At 43.2% G+C, this 13,023-nt stretch overlaps 1 protein-coding gene across 1 annotated transcript; it reads right to left on the reverse strand.

Annotated features, from left to right (window-relative positions):
• Positions 1-1,942: 1,942 nt before the first annotated feature.
• On the reverse strand, positions 1,943-12,475 carry HDHD2 (haloacid dehalogenase-like hydrolase domain containing 2). The gene is made up of 6 exons (XM_010281635.1): positions 12,365-12,475; positions 9,563-9,771; positions 6,984-7,068; positions 3,700-3,916; positions 3,121-3,184; positions 1,943-2,112 (listed from the first exon to the last, which is right to left on the reverse strand). The coding sequence occupies exons 1-6, from the start codon at positions 12,463-12,465 to the stop codon at positions 2,009-2,011; spliced, it is 780 nt and encodes a 259-aa protein (XP_010279937.1). The 5' UTR covers positions 12,466-12,475; the 3' UTR covers positions 1,943-2,008.
• Between the last annotated feature and the right edge of the window lie 548 nt (positions 12,476-13,023).

The following is a 13,023-nucleotide window of genomic DNA, read 5'->3' on the forward strand; positions in this document are numbered from 1 at the left end:
ATGTGCCAAATGTATTGCTTTCCAGCTGGTTTGGGGTATTTCCAAGGTGGAAAAGGCAAGGAATTAGAGGAACTTGAAGATGTTGTAGAAAATCAGCAGATCTAAGCTAATCTGACGAGAAGGTGGAGTGGTGGTTACCCACTGGTTCGCAGCTAGCCATAAAATGCAAATAGCAAGTCTTTGCAGTCCAAAATACTAGCCAAGTTGGAGACTTTTCTGCTTATAAACCTGGCCAGGTAACCAGTCAGGACTGTCACATGTGCTTTAATCTTTTAATTAGAAATTCTAATCAGTCACGCTCTCGGGTCTCACAATTACCCTCCCTCTTGCTTGGCGAGACAGCCCCTCTGCAGTTCTGCCAGTGTTTTCCTTGCATGGACTCATGGGCGGCTGCTTTTCTAGATGGTCTTGCATGCTTTCCAGGACCTCTGAAGCACTGACAGTCTCTTTTTGTTCCAGCATCAGTCACCTTGCCAGAAGTCTTTATGGGAAATGTCTTCACAGGATTTTGGTTATAGATCTCTTGCCTCTTGAACCCAACTCTAAGGGCCAAAGACCTCCCTGACATACTCCAAGCAGAAACAAACTTGGGTTCAGAATTGTTGGGGTGAACACTAGATAGCTGAATTTATTCTAAAGTGTAGGTTACAATTTATGAGGGTACACAAACAGTGTCTAAAGATGGCTCTTGGTCCTGGGGGGGGTTATTGTTTCTTGTATTTCTACTGCAAAGTCATCTCTGTCCATGCATTCTGTCTTAGAGAAAGATGTAAGCTGAAGGTAGGTAACCACCCACCACGTGAGACTGCAGACAGATAATCTGGTCACAAACGAATGGGAAACTCTCCTTACATTGCGGTGATTTTTCTTAACAATGAATGAGCATGGCTCATTAACCCTATATAACTATATTTTCAATAAGATTAATCCTCCAGTAATGTATAATTACAACCTAATAATTTAACGCTCAGGAGCACTGTAAAACAACTGTAAAGGACTTTGATTATTACAGTTTGCAAATGGACCAGAAAAGCTATTTACTATCATTACAAAGTTGGTTCATATTGGGGATTTGGCGCACAGGAAAAGCATTGCGTTCTACAGAATTAAATTTCGTTTTCCAGCTCTACTAACCAACTGTGTAAAAAGTGGAATCTGTCCCCATGGCTCGTGTAGGATTTTTCCCGTAACATTAAAAAGAAACAAAAAACCCCCCAACAATAGTGAAATGTTGCAACTGTAGCATTAATAGGACCCTGCTGAAGTTTAATTTCAAAAAAATCACAATCTCTAAGGCATTTAATACCAGGTTTTTGTTTCTGCACCATTCTTTTTAATAACAGCATCTAATTAAAACATCTGTAAAATGCTGACAGTTTTAATTTTATGTAAAATTTGAAAAACAAAAACCAGGATCTGTTCTAAATGAGAGGAAAGATATCAACAGTAGTTCTTATTAAACAATGGTGATATTTTAATTTAAAAGTCGCTTCTAAATGTACATAATCTCTACCTTTAAATTAGAGCAGAGCTGTACTCAGTGAAATCACTACAGGCTGACTAAGGCTTTGTTCATCTTTGAGGTTTACCTGCTTGAGTACCTCTGGTGGGTTTTTCGGTTTAGCTTATTCAGCCGCAAAACGTGACAGTTTCCAACAGGGCTTTTCATCAGTTATTTCTTGAAAACTGAAAATAAAACAGAACTCTTTGCCACGCTCCCCATGTCATTCAGGAAGGCAGCTGTGCTGGTTGTAGCCTTTCTATCTCACTCGCTGAGCATTCGCGGTCCCTCACCACATCCTCGTGAAACTACTACAGGAAAGGGGCTGCGCCGTCACCGCGCCGGGGCCCACACCCATCCTCGCCCTTTCACAGCTCCAGCGGAAGGACCTCACGGCTAGGTTTCTGATGCAATGCATGCAATTGATCCTGTGACCTTAATTTTTGAAGCAAGAGTAAAAGGAAGTGATGTGAAACAGATGTCTCTTCGAACCAACTGTTCCCTTGCTCATAGCAGACGCCCTAGGATATGTTCCACTGCCTCTGGGAAATTCTCACAGGTTAAGTAAGGAGCTGGATTGATTTTGTCTTCGTCTGCCGGTCGGTATTTACCTGTAACAGAGTACCAAAAAGACAGATGTACCAAGCTCCTTTGGGTCTCCTTTTTTCCTCTGAAAGTTACAGCCTCCTTGGATCATTAACAACCAAACATGGCAGGAGGTTCATCTGAGTTCATCTGAGGTTCTCTTGCAACAAATAGCCCACCAGTCTTCCCTAAACAAGCACTGAGTCTTACTGAAGATTCCTCCGGGGTGGCTCTAGCTCAAAAGTAGTGTTACTTATTCACTGGTTTCACGCTACCGTACTGGCACTACTCTTTCACTGACTATTCCAATATTTGTGTTGTAGGTTCTTCAAATAATAATGTTATCTTCCCTGCTGGGTTTTATGAGGAAGAGTAGGATTACCTGCTTTCATTTTCAACATCATGGACCGGGTGGCATGAGCAGCTGCCACCTCAGAAAGACCTTACCCAGTCCATGGTACCATCAATAACATTGATAATACTTGTCAGTCCCTTAAGGTTTTGTCTGAAGCAAAATTACTTTTGTAACTACTAGGGAATGCCATCAGAGTTCCCAAATGATTAGAGGTTACTTTGGTATGACCGATTTTGGCAATCTAAGATGTCACAGTTAACAGTTCTCTCTATTCTTTGATGAGTGCTCAGGATTTTAGAGTCATTAGAGCAAAAAATTCACACCTACAAGATCAGCTGCCCCCATCTATTACTTCATACCAGTTTGGGGTCTGTGCTCTAGCCCTGCGGTTGAAATGTTGAACGTAGTCTATGGCCTCTCCTGACTTAATTGCAATCTATTGCTTGACAGGCTGCCACGCTGCAGCTGAGGAAAGGCATGTCCTGAATTCAGCCCAAAATGAACGGAGTGATGGACACGGGCTCTCCCAGCAGCCCCGTGGCAGGAATGGCGGGCTTTGACAAAGCACCAGGGCTAGACCCAGGGCGCGCCTTCGCTTTGGGCACAGGGGCTGCCAGTATCCAGGGCAAGGACACTGAATGTGCCACTGACTCCTGAAATGTCTCTATCGAGTACTCACCAGTCCTCACCAAAATCCCACGCATGCCTGCATTCTGGGCACCACCAACATCATCCCTGCAGTCCTGGGAGACAGCAGGAGATCCGCTGGTTAGTGGTCACAGACACAAATTGTGAACAAGTTTTTCATGACATTTTCTGCTTTGCACATCACTACCCAGCCATTTACTTGAAAGCAGCTATACCAAGTCAAATCCTATAGTGACCTATCAGAAAAGCTGTCAACAGAAATACTTTTACTATGTGCTTTTTGCCTGATCAAGTCATGAAATCCAATCATGCAGAAATAGGCGATTTTAGAAAGGACAAGAAAGACACAGCAAGGCACTTCGTATCAACAATTTCTTGCCCGTGCTCTGAGGTAAGACGGTTAGGCCTTCTCTAGAGCCCTCTGAAGTAAGAGAACTAACCCCAGAGACCACACATTAAATCCTGCAAGTTTTGACGGTTCGATTTTCACCCCTGGTTTAATCACAGCACTTTTAGAAAGATCAGTTGGTGGCATTTGGGAGGTCATACACACAGTGGAGATGAGCACTACATTAACTAGCGGGTGATAAGGTATTTGGTCCCCACGTACATCACCAATCATGACGGCCTCCTCTGGGGCACAGTCAGTCCCCCGCAGAGCTTCTAGGAAGAAGGTCTTCTCTGGCTTCCCCACCACCATCGCTTTGGTGTCCGTCGCATATTCCAGCCCAGCTACAAAAGGTCCAGGTCCCAGAGCCAAGCCATCTTTTTTCTTGAAATATCTGGCTTTATGTATAGCTATAAGAGGAGCACCATCCAAAATCAACCTAAAGAATGAATGAAGATGAAAGTACAAAAATTAGATTAAAGAAATGATATTTACAGCTGAAGGCCTGAACTGGCTTTCGTTTAAGCTGATGAGAAAACTCCCACTGACTTGCATGAAGCCCCAAATTATAGGGGAGTTGTACGCTCCTTGGAGGACACCTGCTCCTTCCCACGTGCTTGCAGAGCAGCCTGGGTACTCTGAGCAGTACATAAATTATAATATTTCATTTCACTTAATTATCACAGAACACCTCTATCAAATCAACATGTTCCAAGGCAAGCTCAACAAGAAGAGAGCTGGCATGTGTGTCTGTGAGCAGCCAGGTATGTTCACGATGGGAGGATGCCTCTAGGACACAGAAAAATGTAATTTGACAGCAGCACCACAGCAGGAAAGATCTCACCTGAGAGAATTCTTTTAAATGTGGCATCAAAATCCCATGTATACAAAAGGAAAAATTGAGTCTCCGTCATTTCAAATGGCGCCTAGAGAATGGCCTTACTTTGTGCAGCTCGGTTTGGGACTCATATCAGGTTAGATTTACCTAGCCTAATGTTGGATATCAACCAAGTAATTGGTTGATTATCAGGATATCAACCTGCCTACCAGGTAATTAGTCAGCCTGGGCTCTTCACAGTCAGTGGAGAGGAAAAAGCACTTCTAGGGCACAGTTCAACTGTCCTATTTTAAGCACTACTAGGGGAAAAAAGGAACCACGCCTTACAATTGCCTCCTCTCTCCCTCAGGAGCCCAGGTCACCAGCTCAGATGATACAAGCATCGGCACTGTAGATAGATACCTGCATTTAATCAGATTCACCTTAAAGTCTTGCTATGAGCAATACAAATCCCAAGTGACTTAATTACCTGAGCAGTAAAGGACAAGGAATAAAATCATGGCATAAGGCTGGAGAAGAAAAGAATGTGGCCAGTAGTTAGTATTTTCATTAGACCAAACAAAACTGACACCAGCAGAACACTTTACCCTCAATAGGGGAGAAAACCCCAGAACAAGTCAGTGAGATGTTAAAAGCTCAGAGCCCATCCTAGGGCCTCTCTCTGTCCAGCCTGAAACACAGCACCAGGAAAACACCAGGCAAATCCAGGACAGATTCACAGAGGATGAAATCTTCCTCCAGGCAGAAAAGGCAGCCGAGCGGCTGGGAATGCGTCTGTCGCAAGGCAAGGTGAGCTGAAGGACTCAGCCTTGCTCAATACGCAGCTGTACCACCCAGACAGCCCTGGATATAGGATGTCCAGGCAGCATGGACTCCGTGCTACCCTGTTGAGTACCATGTCTCTCTCTGGCAGCAAGGATATGCTCTGCCCACTGCAGGGGACGAAATTTGGCCTTCAGCACCTTCCTTCCATCACTAGAGCAAGGGTCCAATTCTGTGTTTAATGCAAAAAAAGAACAAATCCAGCCTGACACAACCTTGCCCACCTCCAGTTCTGCAGGCTTTCCTGCGTGTGCTGGCCTGGGGAAGCCTGGGGCCTGCAGGGACTCTGAATGTGATGACTGGTTTCTTGTTTTCAGTGTCCAGGTCTCCAGCCCAAGGCAGCTAATGACTGTCATTCAACTTTTAATATATTCATGACAGAACTATCAATAAAGTGATGTAAGCACTGGAACACATGATGGGTTGTTCATGCAGTTGTGAAATTAAGAGCCCACTCATGAGCACACTGTAAAACTCTAAAATCAATGCCATGGGCAACATGCAGTAATGACGCTGCCAGAGAGTCAGTTTGGGTCAATACGTGTTCTTATGACACAGAACTGGCATGCAGATAAGGACAGTGTTGGCTTCCTACTACAAGGAACCTCTGTGAGATACTGGTGAGCAGTAATTGATGCTCCCTTTTTGGATTTAGTGGTTATAAAGACAGATTAAGGTGCTTAAGATCAGGTTTTTTTACAAATTTCCAGGTGAAAAATTGTGTGGTAGCCATCATCCTGTGAGCAAAGAGTGGAAAGGACTCATCACATGTATCGTAGCACAGCATGAAGTCAACCAGTGTTACCAGATGTCCTCTTTAGTTCTGAGATAGCACTGAAAGTTGGTTACCAGCTGCTCGCAGGCATTAGCATTCCCGCAGCTGGGATGGGCTGTGCAGACAGGTACTCCTCCTCTGTTACAAAGCTAGGCTGATCAGCTTGGCCTAAACCACCGCTGAAGGACAGCGGGCTCAGAGAGCTCCCAGCGAAAGGAAACGGAGGCACAGCAGGCTCTGCTGCGGTGCAGGGTAAGGGGCACGCTCAGAAGACCCTTCTCTGCGCATTTCACAACGGACAAAAGGCACATCACTAGGGCTAAACTCAGCAACAGGCTCACGTTCAAGCCTCTTCAAGCCAATGGTTTTTTTTTTTTTTTGAGTTAAAATCAAGAGTGCTGTGATGAGCAGATACGAGAATTAGAGAGAAGGACGCATGGCTGGACACCTCCGCATGCACTATTGCAGCCTGGCGCATGGACAGGCACAGATAAATTTTATCTGATTTACCCCTTAATCTAGAGACAAAACAAAGAGCTTTAGATGTAAGACAGACCAGATCTGCTCCATAGTTCATCTAGCCCAGCATATTGTGCTAGTCACCCCTGAACACAAGAGGCTTCCAAAGATATTGCTAGATATCCTGCATTAGGTAGATAAGGAATAATCTGCCCTCAACACTGGATATCCTTCCCTATAATATTTTGGCTCCAAAGGCTGAGGTTTGAACATAGAAGCCATCTCCCAAATATTTCCCAACATCCTTGTTTTTGTGTATTTCTGCTTGAAGCACTGCTAACTTTTTCACCTCCATGACAACCGTGACTGTACTTCTGTAGTTTATTTACAGACTGAAGGCTACCAAAACCAGGGCTGGGCTGCCTGAAGTTCATGGTTAAGGCCCCAGATCCACCGAGGTTAGCGGCTCTCTGACATAACCACGCTCCGTAACAGTGATACTGCTACCACCCTCTTTTCCCCATACCAGAAGGATTTCCTCACGTATGTAGAGGTACAGAGCCCAGCACAAGAAAGCCACCTTTCAAATGCCACGAGGAGGTGCTGACTTACCGAAACGCTCTGTTCATCATCTCATAGTGAAAGTGCTCAGGAGCCAGTCCTACCACCACTGCATTGGGGTCATCGGTGGCTATCCCTGGAAAATCAAAACATGCCTCTGAGCGAACACAATTTTATTCTTAAGTACACAGTCAACAATTGCAGTTAATCACTTTACAGCAAAAATGAGCATTTTCTGACACAGACACATCACATTGACTAGTTTTATGTCTTTTAGAAATGAGGAAAGCACCTGTAGAAAAGGTGTTGCTCTATCCAGACTCTGCCATCCTTCACAATGAACACAACTCTGCATCTGGATAGTCTTTAACAACAACTGTCGAACAGCGATTCTCTCACTGCTTCCACTGAAATGCAGCAGACCGCACAAATCACTTTCTTAACTGAATGACTTTTTGTTGCCTGAGAATCTCTTTCTACATATACTCATCTGCTTTGTAAGACAGTACAGCAGGAAGACTAGTGAATTCCATCCATTTTTTCTATTCCCCCTAGTCACAGAACTAACTCCACTTAGGGTATAAAGCCTGACTGCTGTTCTACATATCAGTTTGGTTATGATGGCAAAGATAGTATCGCAGTATGACCTAGAAGTTATTACACTAGATTAGTCTTGGCTCTTCTGGAAGGTCTTTTTTTAACGTGGTTTAGTCCCTTTGAGAACAGCTTGCACCTTCTTTGTCCCGCACTGCTCCAGAGGAGCATAACTGTTTTTACATGGCAGTGCCACCTCTGCACAGAACCAGCAATGGAGGCAGAGTAGCACCTACAGGAGAAACAGTAGTACCAGAGTTTTATTTAGGGCAGGTTAAGTATGAGCTGCATCCTGCACTTGCTGCGGGGTTTGTTCCACCTTTACACAGCACATCCTCTACACCTGTACTGGGACAACTAGAGCTCCTGGGTCTCCTGAGAGTGTCATGGCAGCCCGCTGGCTGATGTCTCCTGCCACGTGTCCTTCAGTTAGCTCAGACAGCAAAATGTACGCGGAGAGATGCCATGTGGATTTGTGACACCACCCAAAAGCATCTGGGTCCTTTAACCAAGAATGGATTACATTCATCTATCTGTGACCAACTTTATAGAGAGATTATCCAAGAATAGTTCAATTGCTGCCATTAACAGGAATGTAAAGCATTGTCCATCGTACTTAAATGTTTCAAAAGAGCACTGACAGAATGTGAGCCAAACTGCTTGCAGCAAAAAGAAACAAAACAATCCATCCCAGATCCAAGCAACACGGGTAATGCCACCAATGCACTCTGCTGATACCTTGATCTCTGCCATCTTTTACAAAATTAACATCAGCTACTGTAAAACTCATGGAAAGATCCCAAATACATGGACATTAAGCCTATTTAACTACCTTCAGTGAAATAACTGCTGTATCTGCTGTTTCTGACCCAAGAAAGCCTTCCTGAGAACACAAATAGAGAATATTGCTGGGGGGCATACTTCTCTGGATACGATGTTAGATAAAACAGATTATCAGGTTTCATTGCTCTCAAAGCCCACAGAGGCTTTTCTCCTGAACACCTACCTTTCTCAAGATTACTGACTAGACTATGGCACTAAAATTTAACAGAAGGTTTCTAACTCCTAGCAAGATTAGAACCTACTTCAATTACCCAGCCATAAGGATTTCAGTTCACAAGGCAAGGGGCAGGGAGCAGTAGTAAGCCATCCACATTTTTGCTGCCTTGACTTTAAATGAAAGCCTGAATATACAATACACATTCTTCAACTCTGAGTATGTTAAAAATGTGGGTATCTTCACTACTTTTGAAACAATGATGTGGTTAAGTCAAAGACTAGCTGTCCTAGCTTCAGGGACCTGCCAGACATGCCCAAGTTAGAATATATCATCTTCTACTCCCCTTATTGTTGAGGGAGGGAAATGGGAACATCTGAAAGTAAAGCAAGTTTTAACCAGTTCTTTAGAGATGACAATCTAGAGAAGTTAGGGCGATGAACTTTCTGTCACCAGTTAAGGTGTCAAAGTACATGGAGTGAGACGCAGATGTTCAATACAAGATAAGTAACAATAACTACCTGGAGATTTTACATTTAATAATAATCTATTAAGAGAGAAATAGCCTCCTGCGTGAGCCTACAGACTGGCTTTTCAGCTCTTCACAAGCAAAACCTCTGTGCAATAGCTGAGGGAACCTGATTTCCAACAAATTGACACATCCTTGCTATCAAACAAATCAGCATTGGTAGGTGCAACAAATCTCCGATGATCTAGTGATAAGTACTACTTTTTTTTTTTACACTGGAAATTAATAAAAAGTATCAAGTTTTACCTTAATTCCTGACTATTTGAAGGCTTTGGCTGCCATTTCCACTACTCCTCAAGAAGCTATGACTTCAGATTGTTTAATGTTACTTTAAAAGGAAGAAAGAACCTTTATGACTCTGGAGAGTTCCATATCTCACGCTTCATCATGGCTAGTAGTATATATATGATTGTCATTCTACAAAATGGAGAGCCAAACATAGACATGGGCATGTCTATGTTTCCTTAGTTGTTCAGTAACTTCCCTCATGCTGTTGTCTGACCACCTCACCTGTGAAATCAGGCAGGGCCTTATCGTCCACCAGGAGGAGAGGCCGCACCTGCTTTTGCTCCAAAAGATTTCTGGCTGCGGTCAGAGACGTGAAGATCTCATTTTCTGCAATGTCAAACCCCAGTTTCATCAGCCTCTCCAGCAGGTCTCTCTTGCACTCCTTCGTTGTGTTTGTCACAAATCGAATGGTAACTGGAGCACTGCGCAGCCTGATGGATAAAGAACAAAGGCAAGCTGGTCACAGCATTCTTCTATTTACACACTCGTATATCTCTTTGGGACTGAAAAAGGACTGTTTGTCTCAAGGCTGCAGATGAAAAGACTGCAGACATCCCAGAGTACTGGTGCCACACAAGAACCGTGAGGTTGTTAACTTCTGTGGACTGGAGGGCAATGAGAAACAGATGGCAAGAATTACAGCTGCCAGAACAAGACTGAGTCCCCGCCCTGCTTTGCTTCTACCAAGAAAAGCCTGGAGGAAAATGGTGATTCCAAACTCCATCTTCATAGTAGTGGCAAAAACCATCTATGATCAACAACAACTTCTTTGCAAAGCCTTTTAATTCAAACTAGAAAACAAATAAACCAGCCCTGTATTCTGGATCAACAGCACCCTGAACCAAAATAAATAAACAAAAGAACCTTGTTGCTAAATTAATATATTGAACTCCACAGGCCGAGTGGATTTGACAGCTGCTGTGTCTCAGAGACGCAGGATGCTCTAGGAGCCTGCGTTACCTGTGTGTCGACTTTATGTCAGCTTTTGCAGCCATTTCTCCCTTTACTGAGGAACACCAATATCACATAAAACCGCATTATTGCCCTACACTGACAGTGCATGCAACCAAACAATCAAATAATTTTAAGTGACAATTTCAATGGTGTTCCCTTTAATTATTCCCCCACCATCACTTTCTCTGTTTGTTGCTATAGAAACAAACACTGGCATCACAACTGCATGGAGAACATCAGAATAAAGTTGGTCAACGCTGGAGACTTGCTTGCACCTGCCACTTCTTTCTCTTGTCCGGTCTGCCACCCAGAAAGATACGCTAATCCTTCACAGGAATGAACTGGTAAAAAAGTCCCCTGGCTGCTAATAAATTTTTTTTTTTTTCCTATGGACCTCAATACTAAGAAGTAACCCTAAAAGTGGAATCTATCCATTTATTCCCTAAGCAAGCTGCATGCCAATCATTTCAGCTTCTCTTTAAGAAGGACAATGACATGGGTTAGCAGAAAAGAGCATGAGAAAATGTTTTTTTCAAACACCTAAGCAGAGACATGAAATGACACCTGCTCTCCGTACCTGTGACAGTAGGTTGAAGCTGACAAAGAGCACCAGATTCTCTGCACCTTATTGCTTCTCTAACCCTCTCCCTTGCCAAAGCCAGTACAGGGCCTGCATGAGCACAGCTCAGTAGGAATCAAGCAGAAGACAAAGGAGAATCAGTGGCTTTATAAACCCATTTGTCTTCTGATTCTGTAGAAGCCATCTTCTGTCCAGTCTACTGCCTGGAGGTAAGCAGCAGACAGGACAGATACCGAGCTCTTCTTGACAGCATCACCACTTTTACATATATATATACATATATATATATGGATTTTTGAGAATGCTGACTCTCTCACCTAGCACAAGCTCCCCCTGCAGCACGAAACACCAGGCAGGCAAGGTCCAGTGAATGAAGGGTACTTATTCTGTACCCAAACACTTTAGCAGTTTTTACCTCCTTGCAATTTTACATCTTTAGGAGACAATTATTTCCACAGAATTATTTATCAAAAGAAATGCAGAGTTTCCTAATCCCTCTGTGAACCTTCCCTCTGAGCAACAGTCTAGCTTTATAAAATCTAAGCAGCCAATACCACTCCAGTAAAAACTTCTCATCCTTAATTCAACCCTTATTCCTCTCTCCTGATTCTTACTCTCACAGCATTTTAAGGTGTCCTCCCTCACTCACCATGATAGTACGCATCACTTTTGTGTTTTTTTTCAAGGTGACTGCTCCAGGAAAATAGTATCATAACACAGTACAAAGATACCTGGCATTGCATATCCTATTTTGCCAGTGACTCAGACAGATTAAGTCATTTTACTATGCCTCAGTTTCTTCAGGCACCCCTTCATCAGAGGAGGAAGAGGAACTTAACTGTCCTGTTTATTAATGTGTTGAAATTCCTACAAAAGATGAGCTCTATTATCAAATGTTCCTCAAACTAAAAAAAAAACCCTGAGGTTGTTTACCTAGCAGAGAAACTTTAAAAATAATAAAGCAAAGCCTTGTCTGAAAGGTCAAATGAAATGAGAACTCTGCAAAAGATGCCTTGCTCCCTAGGCCAAGTTATCCTCTTTTATTCCACTTTAGCTCACCACAGGCCTAAGGGTTTAGACATGCAATCACGTTCCTGTAGTTAAACAAAGCGTCGAGGAACAGCTGAGCTGAAGTGACTTTGGTGTGCATGGGGTAGTTCAGGTTAAGTTAACTACTTTCCACTTTGGTTAAGGCTGCAGTCCCATATGAATTAGCTGAAACATTGTGAATGTTTTTCTGTCTAGAAAAGACTTAGATAAGACCTAGAGAGCAACTCAGGAAAGCTGCAGGTGACTTTTCAATATCTAGGCCCTTTGCTGATTTCTCTTGGTATTAATGCAGGTGTAATAAAAGCAGAATTTGGCTGCGTACTTGCTTATCCACGACAGCATAAAAAGGCAGAAGCTTTGGGCCCGTTTACTTAAAGCAGCATCTTTGTGCAAACAGCACTGACATAACCTATTAGAGGAAATCAAAAAAGGTAGCTTGCCTTTTAAGAGCTTCCTGCGCGCCTGGCACAGCCGAGTCTTCAACGTGAAGTGTGCCGCTGAGATCCACCAAGACAGCTTTCAGCGCACGCCGAGCTGCCATCCTTCCTTCCTCTGGGAAAAGGCAAATAAATGAAACAACAAAAAAACTGGTTAGCAGACAATGGATAATAAAAATAAGGAACTCAGTTAAGCGCCTCATTTATGCCAAGCCCGGTATTACTCAGAACATTACTCGCAGTATTAAATGGGTCCCTTTAGACAGAGAAATAAAAGGCAGTGTTTAAAAAAAATACATAATTGATGGGGTGGTATTTTCCCAAAGACTCTATATATGGAAATCAGGTGCTATTTGTTTTTTAAGTGCCTTTATTTGTGCACGTCAAAAAATTCTCCAAACAAGTAAAACTGTTGGGAAGAGGATCATTAGCTCTGGTATTGCTGGTTCAAGGCCTCAGCAAGCACATTTCAGCAAGTCCCACTGACACCAATGGCGCTGTTCAAGTGAAAATAAATACAATACTACTAAGTGATGATACAGCGCTCTGACTATAAAGCTCAAAATGCTCTGCAAAAGTGGATATTGTTAATTTTACTTTTTTAAGCCAGATCTACAGTGATCCAGTCCACAATTCAGGTGCCCTAACTCCTAGGTTATTCA

Source organism: Phaethon lepturus, unplaced genomic scaffold, assembly GCF_000687285.1.
Source record: "Phaethon lepturus isolate BGI_N335 unplaced genomic scaffold, ASM68728v1 scaffold34002, whole genome shotgun sequence".
NCBI classification, from domain to species: Eukaryota; Metazoa; Chordata; class Aves; order Phaethontiformes; family Phaethontidae; genus Phaethon; species Phaethon lepturus.

Bases quoted from the DNA above. Each gene is read 5' to 3' on its own strand.
- HDHD2 (XM_010281635.1), bottom strand. From the start codon at position 12,465: ATGGCAGCTCGGCGTGCGCTGAAAGCTGTCTTGGTGGATCTCAGCGGC. The intron at 7,069-9,562 runs GTGAGGTGGTCA...TTGATTTTCCAG, and splicing joins GGCCCTGCCTGATTTCACAG to GGATAGCCACCGATGACCCC. The intron at 3,185-3,699 runs GTACGTGGGGAC...GCTGTCTCCCAG, and splicing joins AGGCCGTCATGATTGGTGAT to GACTGCAGGGATGATGTTGG.